At 42.6% G+C, this 18,723-nt stretch overlaps 1 protein-coding gene across 2 annotated transcripts in view; it reads left to right on the top strand.

The window, feature by feature from the left end:
* LOC126525823 (multiple inositol polyphosphate phosphatase 1-like) overlaps nucleotides 1-16,340 on the top strand; it is a 47,709-nt gene extending 31,369 nt beyond the window's left edge. For both annotated transcript variants that reach the window (XM_050173781.3, XM_050173779.3), the window contains 7 exons: nucleotides 2,239-2,373; nucleotides 3,145-3,255; nucleotides 3,975-4,109; nucleotides 5,913-5,995; nucleotides 8,107-8,212; nucleotides 12,844-13,048; nucleotides 14,414-16,340. In XM_050173781.3, coding sequence (XP_050029738.2) covers nucleotides 2,239-2,373; nucleotides 3,145-3,255; nucleotides 3,975-4,109; nucleotides 5,913-5,995; nucleotides 8,107-8,212; nucleotides 12,844-13,048; nucleotides 14,414-14,774 — 1,136 coding nt within the window. In that variant the 3' untranslated portion in view covers nucleotides 14,775-16,340. The remainder of the gene's footprint in view (nucleotides 1-2,238; nucleotides 2,374-3,144; nucleotides 3,256-3,974; nucleotides 4,110-5,912; nucleotides 5,996-8,106; nucleotides 8,213-12,843; nucleotides 13,049-14,413) is intronic.
* The last annotated feature ends 2,383 nt before the right edge of the window (nucleotides 16,341-18,723 follow it).

Genomic DNA, 18,723 nt, shown 5'->3' with positions numbered 1-18,723 from the left:
GAGATATACGTGAAGAATAAACACCTGAAAAGCTATGTTTTCCATCAATTTAATCTGCCGAGGCCCGTGGAAAGCCTAGTGACACAACACCTTTCATTGTCTGTTCTTACTGCTAAGCTGTCTTACATGAGTTTGTAAAATCCGTTGTTTGATCAAATGACAAGGCTACATATGCACAGTAGCACATCCATGTATTTTGAAGAAGTGACTTGCACCCGATATTTCTCCATTGAATAAGTATTTAATGTGATAGCACTATAGGTGAACACCTCACACACTTTGTAGGTGTCTGTCCGACGAAAGCTATGGACCGATCCCAAGTGCAGTGAAGCCTGACTCAGTGTCTGAAAGCGCTAGCTGTCACGAGGGAAGCATGCAAGAAACTTGCACGTGGTGCACATCCCAGACTTTTCAAAGAGCAACTTTAGCAGAAGAGAAGCATGCTTGCAATTGTGGCCTAATGGTTAAAGCATTGTAATATTTGTATTTGTTTTTTTTTTGCCTTGTAATTCACTTGTAATAACTCACGTTAAAAAACTAACCTCTGCTACGACCCTTGAAAGGGCTCTGGGGTCCTGCCTGCACAAAAATAACATGTCCTTATACATTTCAGAAACAATAAAAATTGATTGATTGACTGATTGGGCTGCTTTGCTGGAGGACAGGTTTGATCACACCATCGGTCATGCATTTCTTTAGTCTTTATAGGCACATTTCATCCACTTTGGACGTATATCTAACAAAAATGTCAAGGTGTGTTGAACACACATAATCGAATCACAAGTGTGCACCAAATCGCAGCAGAGTTACAAGGTATAGAAACGTCACTCTGATAAATGGCTGTACACAAGGTCGCTCATGATGCACGCTTGCATCTGTCGAGGTGTCACAATCATCACAATCTAAATGTGCTTTCGTATACTTTGAAGGTTAGCCGTTCTAAGTTCTGGCCTAGATTCTTTGTTCACTTGATCACATTGACAATGCTAGCCGTATTGCAGATTGTTGTGTTGTTTGCTCGTCATGGATAGGAGCGCAATTTCACGCCACTGGAAATGCACTTGACAGGTGTCTGTGTTTGCTGCTGATGACACAACGGTCACACGCAAATTAGCATCAGTCAAAAACTAGTGACAACAAGATTGCAAAATTATGTATAGACACAGTGCATCATGCAGTTAGCTTTGAAATAGTGTTAATTTTTTATTGTCGCTTCTGGTTTAACATTGAAAGTTATAAAAGCTGTTGTTCCCAGATATGGACGCAGAGTCTTGGGATGTTAATAAGAATTGATAAACCCCATAACCTAATTTTTCTTTTGAGTATTGGTGGGAAAAAAAAGAACAGGGAACAGTTAATACAGATGTTGGGCTAGTTGGAATCGTGGCGTTATTGAAAAGATTTTTCCAGCACCTAGTGGAAAAGGGGATGGAATAAGCAAAAGGATAGAAAGCAACAGCACAGAATGAAGCATCCTATCGCTATTTCTATTGTCCTGTTGCTGTTGTTGTTAGGTCCTGTTGCTTTCTAACCTTTTCCCTTCCTTCCTCTTTTACGTTAAGTGCTGGAAAAATCTTATTAGTAACAGGGAAGAGACAGGGATGGGACCGTCGTGGGCATAGCTAACTTTACAAATTTAAATTAGAGATAGACAATCTGCTAGGTGGCAATATAACCCTGATTAGCTCAGGTTGGCTGGATGACTATTTATCACTGCCCTATTTGAAAGGGACTGCAATAAGTAATCAATTATCATCATCCTAATCATCATCATCATCATGCCTGTGTAGCATCTGGAAGATACTACAAGGAATTTTTTGTTAGCATGTCGCAGTATCCATCCGGAAGTCAGCGAAGATGTAGTTGTCATGCTTAGGTCTTGGGATAGAGGAAAGCTTTATAAATCTAGCGGTGAAGAATAGTAAAAGACAGCTAGAGATTATTGGTGGCGTGAAGTCAGAGAACACACAGAACGAGGACATTATAGTTTCTAGGGCAATCAGTTTCTGTCAAGGTTGATGGTTTGTTCATTAGTACCAGCATTCTCTTTCAGAGGGGATACTCATAATATCCATCAATCCATGAGTTGAAGTGGAATTTTGAAGGGAAGAACATTCTAGAATAAAAGAGAAGGGGGGTGGCTGAAAACCTGTAAGCAGTGTGGTTTTGAACCCGAATACCTGTTGTTCTGACGGAATTCACAGATTTCAATGCATTTCTAATGGTCTTTGCAAACAGGGTGCACAGCACGAGGGCTCTTCCTCTACAATCGTCACACCACACGCTACCCTGACCGAGAGGACATTGTCAAGATGGTGGAAGCTTTGCCTCGACTGCAGCGCGCTGTCTTGGATTCTGCAAACAACAGCAGGGGTGAGCTGGCATTCAGAGGCATGCATTAGTGAGATAACTTGTGAAGCTTTTTATTCCATTCCACTTTACTCAACCTCCTGTAATTTGAATATGTTCAGAGGTAACACTGTATTCAGAAGGAGGTGGCCTAGGCGAGGACTGAAATGCGACGTCATTCTATAATGTTTCGTTTGAAATGACTGGTCGTGGTGTCACGGTCGTAACAAAATGTTCATATATTTCTCACTCACCAGAACTCTTACTTCTATTGTTCAGTGCGACCCGTTTGGAAGAGTATACACAAAGCAAAAAAATAAAATAAATTATGTCGTCTTAACCAGTCAGTGTTTTATCTAGACTGAACTCAGATCTGCCATCTAGGAAGAGTTATGTACTCCTGTTGGGGTAACATGCCGGTGTTATACACTCTGCTGGTGTTATGCAGTCTGAAAACAGGTTACTTGCTACAGCAGTGAAGTCCTATATGAGTATCTGAGCACTCCTATATCTCAGCGCTGAAGAAACTGTGTTTGGAAATGATACTGAGAGATAAATTACCTTAGCATACCATCGACAGTAAAGTGGAGAATTGTTGTACCACGACAAAGTGATGAATCAGTGAAAGTAGTGTTATGGACAAGAGCTTCTTGCTTTGAGGTGCTAGTTCAGCATGTACAATTCCATAGCACTTTAAAAGGTTAACTACTCATCCATAGTCTCTGCAACTGAAATTAATGTGAATAGTACCAGCGGAGTGCATTGCATTATTCCTGGCATTTTCTTGTTGTCCAGTTCATCTATGCAAGAAAGATATACAGGCACTCTCCAATTGGACGATGAAATTCAAGCCCGACGACGACAACCATGTGACAGAATCGGGCAAGGAAATCTCAGCCGATCAAGGTGAGCAGTCCTGTTATTTTGATGACATTGGTGTGAGTGTGCTATTAGTATTATAATTTTATTAGGAGCCATAGTTGATATGAGTGTGGGCAAAAATCTGTGACCTGTCTGCATAACAAACAAACCGCAATTGAATGAAACTGTAGACTTTAAGGGTTTTTGGCAGCACATTCCTATCATCGACAGTAAAGTGGAAAATTGTTGTACCATGACAAAGCGATGAATCAGTGAAATGAATCATCTGTGCCGCATGGATTTGCAGCACATTGCTATCCGCCACATGTTTAGAGTCAAAGCAATGAAGATGTTGATTTTGTGTTCATTCTACAAGGGAAGACGAGAGTGTCGGCACCTCAGACGACTGAGATTACCAAAAGAGTCTAACAGCTGTTAGGCTCCAGTAGTTAGAACAGTGATTGTGAAGGATTGCTGCAATTTTTGCTGCTTCATTCAAAACATTGTTTTTCGCAAAATTCTGAAGAAGGAAGTTGGTCATTTATATTCTAAGTAGAGGTTTATTCTTCACAATACCATCTCTGTCCTCATATTTCTGTTTTAAGCATGTTGAAGCATTTTGTGTTATTCGAAAAATGAACCATTAGGGTACCTTTTTATTTAAAGAAAAGAAGGCCTCAATAAGAGGTTAATGTCATTCATTATTTTGAGCATCTGACTGTGTGTTAGCTGTTGCCGCAAGCACTTTGTGTCTCTGTTTGCAGCGAAGCGCTTCTTGACTCGGTTCCCGCAGCTCTTCAGCAAGTTCAACGCGAGTGACTATGTGGTGGGCTTTACGAGCCGAGTCCGCACGCAGGAAACTGCAGAGGCATTCCTCAAGTCTCTCCTTTCACAGCAGGGTGAATATGTTGTGCTCAGTTGTGTATATCTATTTTGTTACAAGTGTTAAACAGACATTAGAGATATACAAGATAAATATAAGATAAAGAAAAAAAAAAAAATGGTATGGTAGGTAAACTTCGCTTTAGTACATTAGGTAAGATTGACATAAGAAGAACAAACATGGGACCAAGAGGCCAAGATCGGATAAAGATAAAATGCAAAGGTACATTACTCAAAAGCACTGGCCCGGTAGTTTCATTTTTTTTTTTTAATTTTTCATGCTTATCCACCACCTAAATGACCTTAAATCAACGCTAGCAGAAAGGAACTATCCCCAAGTTGCTCTCGATAGAGCTTATGATGCCGCGGCAAGATTCGAGAGACAGTCGGAATTGGCGAAGAGACAGCCCACATTAGAATCTGACGGACCGCCGGCCTTTATAACAAAATATTCTAATGCACTCCCAAACATAAACAACATCCTAAGAAAATACCACCCAATATTATCAAGTAATGAGCGTCTGCGAAAAGCGTTCTCGGATTACCCAGGGTTACCTATCGCTGAAACAAGACCTTTAAAGACATGTTAGTGCACGCAAAAGTCAGCCAGCAGCATTCCCCCGTAATAAAAGCATGTTGTCGCCCTAGGTGCAAAACCTGCAGGCACCTTCAAAGTGACATTAAAATTAAAAGCACCGCAAATAGTTATACACATGAAGTCAAATCTAGCTTCACTTGCACAAGTTCGGATGTGATTTATATGCTTGAATGTTCCTTCTGTAAGAAACAATATATCGGTGAAACAGGACAATCAATGAACGTCAGATTAAACGGACGTCGCGCGGACACAGCTAAAAAGCTTCCCAAAGCCGTCGCGGAGCATTTCAACCAACCAGGTCATAACTTTGATGAACTTAAACTCTGTATCTTACAGTCAAATTTCCGTTCTGAACGAGAAAGAAAATACCGAGAATCATACCTTATCCATAAGTTCAAGACATTGCAACCAATAGGCATAAACGTTTCAAAGGGAGCTTTAGAATCTATTCGCTGTGCTAAACTGCAAGCTATAGGCAACAACAATTAGTTTGATTTCTTGGCGTATCCCCCCCCTTTTTTTCTTTCCTTTTTTTTTCTTCTCCCCTTTCCTTCCCTTCCCTTTTTTTTTTTTGTCAGCTGGCGTGTCAGGCGCCCTTGACACGCCGGCTAACCCGCGTGTGTTGACAGACCAGGGTGAAGGGGGGGGGGGGGGGCTGGCATCGACCTTGTACACAGCGTTTCTTTGCTCTCAATTCAACACGCTAACAAATTTACCCTCGTTTCCGCGCCCTCCCGCCTCACACCCTTTCCCCTTTAGAAGAACCCCACCTATATATACTGTGGCGAGGAAAGCATATGTCGCCTTGAAGAAGACAAGTCCACTTGTCGAAACGTTGGCTCCTGCATTCACCTTGTTCACGTTTTGCTCATCGCCTGTTTTTGATAAGTTGTTCTTTCATAAATTGCCTTGTTTTGATAACTGACCTTTGCTACTTGTTCCACTGTTCAACTGTATGGCCTTAGCTAATGCTCATTCGAAGGACATGACAGAAGTGGATGATTTAAGGTGCAGTCTTATCTTATCAAGAACAGACACTTTTTGTGTCAAATCATCTCTGTAAAAGAAGGTGTTGTTGATTGATTGTTTGCAATTGCACCACGATAAATCCTGACAGCGCTAATTTGTCGCACATCTAGACAGTTGAGTCGCAGCATGAAAAAGGTGTTCGTAATCAATTACCGCACTGTCTATATGTTTATTTGTGTCATTATGCTTACAGAGTATGCGGAGGTTGAGAAAAACTTTCTGAGTCCGCAAGATGACCTTCTGCAGTTCCATAAAGAGTGCAACAAACTCATCAAGGTGAGTATGAAATCGCATTCTGTTCCTTCGTGCTGCACCATTTGTTCAACATTGGCCCTCATCATTTTGCAGTGATACTGATATAGGCCCTTCCGTGGCTCAAAACAACGTATGGCATTGTAAGTGTAATCGAAATCAGATACTGGCCCAATACCATTATGACCCAGTATGACCGAATGCAGTTACATATCTTTCTTTATCAGTTCATACGTTCCCGGAAGACAGTATTTTTGGGCCGACGTCCTGCACACCTGCAAACTGCAATCGTATGGCACGTTTTCCCGTTGCCAGATCCTACGTGAACAAGAAAAGGTGCCAGGCATGTGCAGTCGAGAGCAGTAGGCGCCTGCCCTGGCAGGTTTCCCACAGTACTTGCCCGCCCGTGTTGCACGAAAATGCCAGCACAGACTCTGTTTCCTCTTCCGGTACCAGCAGATCTCTTCGCTGGTCACAGCTTGTAGCATTCACTAACGCTACTGTTATAAACATCTTCACCTATATGTTTCGCAGTGCATGTGGCGCTGTGCCATTGGAAGTTTACTGCACACATTTAACAGGTGACAACCCACCACTGTTCCCTGCTCCAGGCAGTGCGAAGTGAACGCCTTGTTTCACTCTGGCAGCATTGTATTCAGATGACGAGTTATGATTATGACATAGAAGTGGGATTCACATAGTGGAGGCAAGTTCAGTGTAATGCTCATCATCCAGACCAAAAAGTTTAGTATTGTCATTCAGCAAAGTCATCCAAGGAGCCGCTTCTGTTTCGATCTATGGTCCACCGCATGCCAAACAAAGCATACGCCTTCAGGTCTACACCAATGTCCCACGAAGCCACATAGGAGATTACTTTGCCAGTATTGTTGTACAAACACCACATGATAACCATTCCTTAACCATGGTTTAAATGGTTGCCATGGCACCCACACTTTAATAGTTCACCAGTTCCATAAGTGGTAACCAGCTGCAATCATAGCAATATCATTGTGTAGCGTAGAATGGTTGCGCTTATGTCAGGCAATGCCTACGGCATGCCAAAAGCATGCTTTATCTGGTCATGACCTTAAACACAAATTTAGTTTTTAGGTGCGCTTTCACATCAATTTGAAAAGCTTTGCGTGAAGCCACACTTGAAACAAAGAACAATTTTGTGTTAAAGTCGCACTATTTTCCTAATTTAATAAAACACTGTTGGTGAAGCTAAGTTACTGTGATGTGGTGACAGTGGTTCTGCTTGTAGGCTTAGTAGGGTTGAGCAAATAGGAAGTGTTTCAAAAGCAAATCGAATGCAAATATTAAGTATAGAATATCTGTTTATATCGAATCAAATATAGAATAGTCAAATGCAGACCCATTTATTTACAGCAGAAATATTTATTTCCATATACATAATTAGGTACCATGTCTGTACTGACTAGTGCAATAATGCCAAATAACCACGAGGGAAAGAAAGTCAATCTTAAACACAAGATCAATAATTGTCATTAGATGCACTGCAGGAATAGCTTAACGTGTTTAGAGCCTCGTTGCAAACAAGCTTTCAAGAATGAATGGTTGTTGTATGACAAGCCTTCCAAAAATGGCAAATATAAATGGTTCCCCCAAAAGATAAGAACTTGTGGGAAAAGAAAAAAAGCTGCTGAAGGACTTGTGTGCCATAAGCACAGGTAAAGGGGCCTTTTTCAAGAAAAACATTGCTGTTTGTTGCGAACAATATGAAACTGCTACTTCACTAGACTGCGAAAAACACTAAATGACAGACTACAACCAACATCACTGGTCGTCATGTTCGCCTCCACCACAAAACAGAGTACAAATATTGCATTACCCATTTTATTTATTAATTTCTTCGAAAACTTTCGTCGTGTCATTTTCGACAATTCGCAATACTTTGTTTAGCAGATGGAGAACAGCAACAAGACTTTAACAGTCGGTTGTTGTGAAATAGTTGGTTAGTTTTGACATTCAAAAGTACTGGATAGTTCCTTTTAGAATGTGAATAGTTAGTGCCTGATATTCAATTCGTATTCGAAACTTTGAATATTTGCTCAACGCTAGTGCTTGGGCTTCAAAGTGCTTTTTTTTCTCTTTCTCACACCATTCGCTTTCAGGACAAAGAAGACACCCCAGCTGCTGTCGAAGCCTTTGAAAAGGGGCCTTACATGAAAAGATTGCTGGACAGGCTCAGCTGGCGGCTGGGCTTCAATGTTACCAAAGGTGCGTTGAGCAATACCTCGACGCTGCGTTACTCTAATGTAATTACTTACCCATTTCCCAAAGATGAACTTCACTTTCATCGTATTATAGTAGAAAAGACTACCCATCTGCGTCAGTGTCAGATGATTATTAATTTATTTATTCATTCATTGTTCGAGTGATGTGTTTTTAACAACCCAGAGCAACACAGGCTCTATGAGGTGGAAGCTTCAGATTACTTCTGATAGCCTTGGGCTCTTTAATGTGCACCTAAGTCAATGGCCATGACCAGTGTTGCATTCGGCCCCCATCATATTGTGGCCACTGTGGCCAGGAACGAACATCGCGACCTTGTGCTTAGCAGCAGTCACTGAGCCGTCGCGGCAGATTGTCTGGCAACGACATTTCAGCCATTGTTGTTCAACCTAAAATCACTCAAATTATCTACCAACATTACTCTATGGTGAACTGGACTTTTTTTTTTCGTCAGCGTTGCCACGAACTAGGCATCACTGCAGAACAAATTTTGAGGCATTGGTGAGTAAGTTGTTTCGGAGAAGTAAGTCGGGGGAAGTCACCCTCCCCATTCCCTTTCGAATGACCAGTTTGTGCTGTCAGCAGCCTTTTTCAGCGCTTACACTTGCATGTTCCATCTGTTGATCGTGTGGTGCATGGCCACAGTGTGCCCATTGTTGCAGAACAACGTAGCATCTATGAGGGTACCAGTATTTCCTTACGTGTGGTGGTATGGAGGACAGGTGCATCACTGTTTGTTAAGAGGACTTTCCCTTGCATTTTTTTTTTTCAAGTTTCGAAGCTGACGGCTTTAATTGTTTGGCTCTTTCGACAGCTTCGGTCGGTCGTTAAAAGTTGGTGGTGGTTGGACTTTCACCGCCATCTCAGTGATGGCGGCAGCGCAAAGGGCCACGTGTTCTCTTGCAGCTGAGGTGCAGGGCGCGTTCGTCACCAAACACCAGAGCTATTTACAGGTCTTTAAGATGCACGCGTCGTGCAAGAAATGGGGCATCTGAAAGTTTAGAGGTGGTAGTGTTCCACGCTGCTCAAGACTGCACACGCATGGCAAATTGGCTTATATCTATATATATATATATAGTTACCTATATTACCACTACAGTTGTGTTGGTTAACAGTTGTGCACTCTGTGGGATTATGCAATGAAGCAATGAATGCTGCCTGAATATCTTCACTGCAACAAACGTTGGCGTATCATTTCTTTAATAAAGCAAATAGCTTTTCTGGAAGTTAAGCTATTTGCTCATCATCACTGATTCATCATTGAAAGCTTCAGCATAATTCCTTTTTTGCTGCAAATACTTATCGAGCATCAATGGCAGTTCGACAGGACACATTATGTGAGCCTGTGTACTTTGTGTAGCTGATATTGTGTGCTTTGCCACATTCCAAAATAGAGAGTAATGTTATCTAAATAGTTATTCGCTGTAAACGCAGAAATGCCAAGCCTCTCATAAACACAACCTCATGTAACCACAAGAGACACAAGCACTGATTTCTTAGACATTTGTTGTGAAGGACAGCTTTCTTTCTGCCCATGATGGCAGCTTGGACTAGACTTCCTGAAACAATGTAGGGGTCTGCAAATTTCACTATCCTTTTTACCCTTAACCAGACCTATGCATAACAAATTACATGTAATTAATTACTTGCGATCACACACATATTCTGGTAGCTTTGTAATTTAACAATTAATTTACCCAGTAACTAGTTACCTTGTAGCACACTACTACATGCCACAATGGCCCAATCACAAAAGACTTCCCATGACTCGCCCACAATACCTGCCGACGTTTCCGATTACGCCTACCATCTACGCAGCGCTATGCGTACTGTCGTTCCCCCCAAGAGCGACGTTCTTCCCGGCTGGTATACGTCAACCCTAACCTTGTGAACTGCACGCACGTCTTTGTCCACCACTATGCTATGCGTCCTCCCTTATGGCCCCCAAATGATGGTTCGTTCAAAGTACTCAAGCATGCACCTAAAAACTTTCTACTGCTCATCAACAACCGGAAAAATACAGTCTCCGTCGACCGTGTGAAACCTGCCTATTTAGACTCTGACGCTTTAGCCACTTCTGCTGTCGCATTCCCTCCTGACCAGGCCAGTCCTACTCGCTGTGTGCGTTTTGCACCACCACCACCCGCGCTTCGCCATTCGTGCAGCTCACGGCTTCCTTGCTAGAAGGGGGTCCTGTAGCGCATTAGTATGTGCCACGATAGTCTGGTCACAAAAGGCAATGAGGGCATGCCCAGCACGCTGAAGATGCGTGAGCAGTGGAATCGGCAGCATTAGGATTCCGCCTGATTGAGCAGGCTTGGTTAAAAATATAATTTGTGGACACCAGGCACCGGCATCTGTCTGGTTTTTCTTCCCCCGCAACCTTAGTGACAACACAAGCTGTAACAGGGAACTCAGATTTAAGCACATGAACTTGGCAGGAGAACAGTAATATGCCCATGGACTGAGATTCACATCGTCCAAATAGCTAAAAACATATGCTACCTGGGTTACTTGCTTCCCTCAACCAGCGTCCTGCAGCTACTCCTCAATCACCTCAACGTGGCCAGATTGCAGATTGGCACACCTCTCTTGGAAGTGCTTTTAAGCGGTCTTCAGAGGCTGTAAGAGCTGCTGCTCATTTCTTCGCCTCATGAAGTGTATGACTTCTGTGATACAGAAAGAAGTTTATGGCCATTAAACATACATGTTTCTGCCTGTTGGACAGATCACTCATATACACCTAATTTTGCTGTTCTAATGTGAACCGTATCATTGGGGCTGAGTAAAATTCAGTCAACCTCTGCAGTCTGTACAGGAGTATGTTTATCTAGGTCAGTTACCCTCAGGGGACTCTGATCATGAGAAGGAAATTTACAAAATAATGAGTTGGAGTCAATACGGCAGGCATTACCAAATTCCGACTGGCAGTTTACCACTGGCACTGAAAAGAAAAGTGTGCAATCATTGCATTCTACCAGTGCTAATATTGGGGGCAGAAACTTAAGAGGTTAACAAAGAAGCTTGAGAACAAGTTATGGACCCCGTAAAGAGAGACAGAACGAAAAATATTAGGTGTAATGTTAAGAGACAGGAAGAGAGTGGTGTGGATCAGAGAGCAAATGGGGATAGCCAATATTCAAGTTGACATTAAGAAAAAAAAATGTAGCTGGGCAGGCCATATAATGCGTAGGGTGAATAATCGGTGGACCATTAGAGTTACAGAATGGGTGCCAAGGAAAGGGAAGTGACAGGAGAAAACTAGGTGAGGTGATGAAATTAGGAAATTTGTAGGTGTGTAAGTTGTAATCAGCTAGTGCCAGACAGGCAATTGGAGATCACAGGGTTCTTGGTCCTGCAGTAGGCATAAATATAGGCTGATGATGATGATCACAATGTGTAGGCAGCTTTATTTTATATTACATCTCAGATTTGGCCAACTTTTCGAGATGCGTGATCATCTGCTGGCATCTGTTAGAACTCTTTATTTAAGTCTAAATGGCTAATGAGTATAATGAAGGGCGACAACAGAGTCAGGCTCCTCCAGATGTTGTATGCGCCGATAGTAACGACCAATTCAAATGTTGATGCCACGAAATCGTCTATGGGAGATTTTTCAAGTTTTTTGCTGGTGCTACCAAAAGCGCCTTCCCCTAGCCCCTGCAGCAATAAAGCTCTGCACTGCATAGATCGCGAGCATCATGGCATTGAGCAAGCAAACCTTGTGCACAATTTCTTTGTATGTTACAACACTTCCCTGCCCTCCTGCGCACGTGTCATACGAATTTTCAGTGTCTCTGCCTGTTCTGTTCATAAGAAAGGAAGGGAAGATAGCCAATGAAAATTTTGGAATGCAAATGTGAAGATAACCAACATGTGAAGGGCTGTGAAGAACGCACTGAAGGATCTGGGCCACCTTATTCTATTTACTATAATAAAAGTTGGGAGGAAAGCAACGTAAATGTAATCTATTGGTCACTGTAATCAAATACAACATTCAATAAAGCAATCGTAATTGTAATCAGTTACTTTTTTTTTCCTGTAGCATCTATAAGGCTTCCCTTTGTGGATGAACATTGTTTACAGGCAGCAAGCATCAGTTGTTAGATTAGAGCTCGGACATAAGATGAGGAAGTTTGTCACATGACTCGATTTCTTTTCGAAGCATGGTGAGAGTGGAAAGGCTGATACAAAATCCCCTTGTTGCAGTGGTATCACACAGGTAATGTAGAGGAAATGAAATGTGCACCTCTGTTCCACATACAATGAGAGCTGTGTGTACAAGTTTCACAGAAAGCCATAGGTGGCTTGGGGCAAAGCTTGCTTCCAGATGTTGCCCATAGCGAACAAACCTATTGCTCAAAAAGTTCCTGGAGATATAATTTTTTTTCTCATTGAATGTCCATATTCTCGGTGTATTTTGCATGTTTCAATGAAAAACAAACCATTCTTTCAGGCATTTTTGTCTTATTCTTAAAGGGTTAAATATTGTGTACTTTGCAAATTGTTCACGTGATGTGCTGTGTTGTTCAGTGGTATTTGTTGGTCTTTTAACTTTGTTATAATGTATAATGCAGTGTCTACAAATAAATAAACAAATAAAAATCATTGTGCAGGGGACCTGAAGATGTTGCTGCGTGCGTGCATGTTTGAGTATTCAATCTACGACCAGTCCCCCTGGTGCTCCGTCTTCACCGAGGACGACCTCAAGGCCGTTGAGTTCAAGGACGACCTGGACGACTACTACGAGGACGGCTACGGCGTCGAGCGCAACTACGCCCAAGCGTGCCCAGTTATACAGGAGCTTGTGGACCGACTTGAGTGAGTACTTTTTTAATGCATTAGCATTCTTGGGGTACTTACTTCACGCACTTTCCAGGTGCTATGGTCTATCCTTGTGTGTGTGTGCGTGCATGCGTGTGTGTGTGTATGTATTCATCTCTCTATGTATATAGCTGTTTATTTGTGTCTATGTCTGTTTGTATGCTACTTTTCCTGCCTACCTGTGTCACTGAGTAGTAAGTGGTCGAATCAATAGTGCATCGAGCTGTTGTGCTGAGGTAATGAGTTCGAAACCAACCGTCAGACCAACTTGGCTCACTGTGTATGTGGCAATGTGTGCATACATGCTTCTCTTCAACGAACCTCTTTCACACAAACATAGGTCACTGTAGATACTGGACTGAATAGGTACCGCTGTTCAAAGGAACTCTAACACCAACTTGGGCCTCTGGGTATGCGCTAGTAGGTATGTGCCGCTTACCTCTGCTCGCAATGGCGTCACCTCGTAACATAAGCGCCAGCGTGTACAGACGTCCTCTTCCTTCGCATCTTATTGGTTCACAAGCCTTAAGGCTGTGGTTGCACAAGTGAAAAATTTAGCAGCAAGCAACTGGTCCGAAAAGGTCGCTTTTGAAGAAAAACGACCATTTGCAATTGGTCGCACGCCCGCTGTCATTCGTTCGTGTGAATGAGCCCCAAATCCCTCCAATAAAGTGTGATTGCCACCTGTGCTGGCAGCATTCTTTCTGAATTTACATTTTTGGTGGTTTTGGTGTACGAATCCTGCAGAGCGTTAGCCTATAGTTTAAATCGAAGATCCTCACAACTCTGTCGCGTGAAGCCATGTATTATAGACATAAGTTTTGTTGGTCTGATCATACGATACCCGGATTATACGACTTTCTCATGCGATCTCGAGAAAGTCATATGATCACAGTTCCACTGTATATTTACCGTCGAAGCAATCATGGCAAAGCTGCAGGACTGGTAATCGAATTATCTTATTAGCAGCCTTAAAGTAGCACCTAAGCAGACAATGCATGTACCTAGTGGTTAGTGGATTTGACGTAAATCCCAGCACTTTGCCTGCAATATTTTTCAGTGCTCCATAGGCAACACCTATTGTTGGAGGTCACACCAAGAAGCCACGCATTTTGGGTTGTGTAGGCATTTTATTAAGTTTTGGTATCAAGAACTTCTACTTTTGTTAGCTTTTTGTGATGCAGCCACTTGTATTTCAAATGTAAAATTTTGCATGGAGGCTGCTGTATTATCTACACTATCTTAAACATGGCTTTTTATGCAGTCCAAAATTGAACGGTGGTTGGCTTTAAAATTTGGAACAATTATTTACTGCCTTGCATTGTTTCTGTGCCATCTCATTCTTCTTCCTTCATGCTGCAGAATTATGGCCCGTGATCCAAGCCACCCAAACAAGGTCCTCTATTTCTCGCATGCGGGCGGATTCAAGAAAGTGGTCGCACGTCTCGGTCTGAAACGTGACGCGAGTCCGCTCCAGGCCGACGGCTTGTGCACACAAGCAAACCGGGAGTGGCGGTCAAGCCTGCTCTGCCCATTCAATGGGAACGTCGCATTCGTCCTCTACAAGTGCACCGGAGGCCAGCACGAGGTTGTGACCTTTCTGAACGAGCAACCCGTAAACCTCCCCGGCTGCACTGATCACCATTGCCCCCTCGCGACCTTTGTGGACCACTACAAGAAATATGCGAGTTCGTGCAACTTGACTCAGATATGCTCGGTGTGAGCTGTGCGCCGTCCACGAAGCCACCAAAGACAAAATCTTGAACTCGTGCCTCGATAGAGTGCAGTGTTACGTTTGTTGACGTTTGCTGTAGTAAAACTGTGGCATCTGGCTTTTTATTTTTAATCTTATTCTAATATATTCTGTATCGTATAGTGTTATTGAAAATGATAGATGTGTCAGTTTGCATAAAGCTTGGATTAACAATGGCTGAACAGTGGATGTCTCCGGAGCCAAGGTTTTGACACGGGGACTTTGTTTTCGTCCACATATTGAAGACTTGTTTGACCAAGACAGATCCCGTTGTCAAAACATTGGCTTTGGCTTGTTCGTGTACCTCTGTGTTGTTTGCATAAAATTCTGGGCATTTATACCTTTTCATGTGCATTTGCTTTGCCACTGCTTGCCTTAACAAGAGACTTTAAAACAGCTTGTGTGCGATGACCTTGGCACCGTGCTTATACTACCTCTTGTGACAAAAAAATCGAGATACCATTTCTGGTCCTGACAACGGTATGCGAATTATTTTGTGTATACCGTTTGCGCATTTTGCGCTAAAGAAGTCACAATATTGCCTTATACTTAATTTCTGAGTAGTGTACAGATTCGAAATGTCGCAGGGCTGGTATAACGTAAGGATTCATTTGGCTGAATTTTATTCCTTTCTTTTTTTCTCAAGTGCCACTCACGAGTGGCTGATTCTGATGATAGCTGTCAGAGAATTGCTCTGACCACCAAAGAAATGCAAATAGAGAAATAGAATTGGAATAGAATTGTTACATTATTACGATCCTGAATGCTACTTGCATAATAGGAAACTATCTTGTCTGCTTCAGTCGTGAGTCGCTTCTACACTCGGAACTCTGCTTTTCCATCATTTTTACAAATCTGTATCTGACTTATCAGCACTGAAAAGACAGGCAGTAAGCTAGCAAAGAAATACACATTCCCATGACACATTGAAGATTCTGTGTGTTAGGCATGTTCTCATGGTAACTGCACCGCTATTTAGTATGTATAGTCTTGTACCATCTTTCATTATAGCAAATTAGTAGCTGTACAAACCTCACCTGGTCACATACTTGATCACAAAAGCATTCCATCAGGTTATGATGTTGATCCACTTTACAAACACTTATCATCCCATTCACAGCACTGTTCTATGTAGAACATTGAGTTTCCTTTTTTGTGCTAAAATTTTGTTTGCCTAGTGGATGCTTCTGAAGATGTGCCGAACTTCATCAAGGTTTGCCACATCTTCCGGACTCTGTACCCTTCGTACTTTAAACGCATCTGTAACTTGTTTCCACTGAGATGTGTTCTAGCATTATGAACTGTCTACACGAGTGACATGCTAATCCTTCCCAACCTGTGTAATGTGCCTTAAGAAGCTGTCAAATAATTTGCGGAGCACTGGGCCTGTCATCCTTTCTGGTGTCTTCGCTGTTGAAACACAACTAGCAGGTCGTCCAGCTTTCATTCTTGGCGTGGCAGAACAATGTGTTAATGTTTTTTAGCATAGAAATAACTCCACGCAATAAATTAAATAAAGTTGTATTCTGATACCAATCTATTGTGTGCTCAAAGGACAAAAATACATTGCAGTTCGTGTGATTCAGAAGAGAAGTGGTTTGTGACTTTGTAACACTGGCTCACAAGGTGTACGGGGAGAATCTGCATGGCAGGCCTCCCCACAGTGGTGGCAATGCAATGGTGTTTGAACAATTTTGGTGCACTATTATGCTACAGCTGCTCTTCTGATATCAGTCACATTCGCAGTGGAACTTTGTTTATTATCCTCAGCAAGAGTGTGTCACTCAATCTTCCCTACAATCATCTAGAACAGCAGTCAGTTGAAGTATACCAGTGCAGTCAATACTGTGGGCATATGGAGCCTATAGTTCGTCTGTCTGCAGAACATCAATATAACGAAGTCATCCTTACAGCGAAGAAATTCGTTAAATCGCAAGCTTCACCGAGTCTAGGCTTCTGTGTCTTGGTAAAATTACTTTGCGGGTTCCAAGCACAGTCCCGGTGGATGACACCTTGTCAGTAAGCATTTATGAACAGAATATACCGCAAGAAAGTTGGCCAATAATTACGGGATGAAAAACACTTGCGGGTGTCACATATGCGGTCGCGTCCAGGGCAGAGCTTCCGGCTGCCGTCACATGGCTCCATGCGCATGAATTTATCGCCATTGTCAAAGCACGCCAACCATTTTGTTTGCTCACAATGGTGCACCTGTATCAAGGCCAAGCTCACCGTAACGTAGTGCACAATACTGACACCGAACGCTGTTAAAGTGCTCGTAAGTTCAGTTCTGGTTGACACTTTTCCTGTTCCGCCTCGCCGCTGGCACATCGCGTGCCATGGCCTCCGAGATCGGGCTATGCGTAGTCCGATTTTGGTTGATAGCTGTATGCGTGCAAATGGTGAATTCACTGTCGAGCTATACATGTTTCTTTTAAACCGTATAGCTATTTCACCCGTTTTCGTGGTCGACGGTGGTGTGTCGATTTTTTGCCACCGATGCAAGGAGCGCGCGCCAACTTTAATACCTCTCCGAAACGCACGTGCTGTAGCAAGATCACTTTGTGGCATCCAAAAATTGCATGCCTTGCATATGCTGTGGCTGGGCGCTAGGGAAGAACAGCCTTCTTACCCTTCTCCCGATGCCCTCTCCCTCTGTGGAGGCTTTGGGAGAGGAAGGTAACAGTCGCCTTCAACGCCGGCGCTCGTGCCGCTGGGGCTAGATGACACACACGTGTTTACTATCACTACAGATCAGTGCTGGTTAACGTTCTACAGTCCTCTACAGAATTACTCAATAAAAAGCAATGCTACCTAAACATCCTCAATGGCAACAAATATACCACAAAAGGCCCTCATTCCGTTAAAGGGGTTCCGAAAGGATATATTGGACTATTTATTTCTTGCGCTAAATCAATGTCCTCGACCTCTAGACACTAGAGAAAATAGTGGCAAGTGTCAGAGCACCGCAATAATTTAGTATGATTGCATTTTACAGTCGTTTCGGCATTGTTTCCAGGAAAATGCCGTGTCGTGTTATTAGAACACCGTTCAAGGAGCTTCCACGCAACGCTTGGCAAAACCTCCAAAATTTTTCATTTAATATTTTAGGCAACTGCGGAGCGTCAAAAAAAAAAAAATTAAGCAGCATTTTAGGTCACACCATACTTCAATAAAGGAAAAGATATAAACCTACATTGTGCGCACTCCGACGTGTCACAAGCTGCCGTTATGAGAACGCGCAAAAAGGGTCGCGAATGCCTCTGGACAATGTAATCCAGGAGTAACACATACTAGCCACAACTATATACAACAAACGCTCGGTATAAGAAAGTCATCGAGACAGAAATTATATTTCGTTATAAGCGGTATTTCGTTAAAAGCGGATAAGCTCTAAATGACCCATAGTAGTGCAGTACGTGCGCTCCAACAGCACGGGAGCTCGTTAAAACGTCTGCTGAAACATATGCGCGCCCGCGAGGTGGGAGGGGGAGCAGGCATGGCAGAGGGCCGGGTCATTCCAAGCCAAATCAACCAGCGTTTTTCTTTTTTTCGACCGTCACAGATACAGTTTAAAAAATTTCCCCATGTTTTTTGAAGTTCAAAACTCGATTCCCTGTTTGTCTTCCTTCCCAAAAATTATCTACCATTCTCGCGAAAAGTTATTTTTCTTGCCCAGCTGAGCCAGATGGCACCAATCAACGTTTTTTTTTTTTTTCAAGTGCACATTTTATGATCCAGTCATTCAAGTGGTGTGTATGGCAAAAAAATGAAGCGACTGCTAAAATAAACAATATCTCAAATATTTGAATACTTTGAGTACTTTTCGCACCTGCAATAGCCGGTTTCCTTGATGAGGTAACAAACTGCAAGATATCGTGAAGGGGAAAGAAGAGAAGAAGAGAAACAAAATAAAAAT

The sequence above is a fragment of the Dermacentor andersoni genome, chromosome 8, assembly GCF_023375885.2.
Source record: "Dermacentor andersoni chromosome 8, qqDerAnde1_hic_scaffold, whole genome shotgun sequence".
Classification (NCBI taxonomy): domain Eukaryota; kingdom Metazoa; phylum Arthropoda; class Arachnida; order Ixodida; family Ixodidae; genus Dermacentor; species Dermacentor andersoni.
This window is presented reverse-complemented; position numbering and strand designations above follow the sequence as displayed.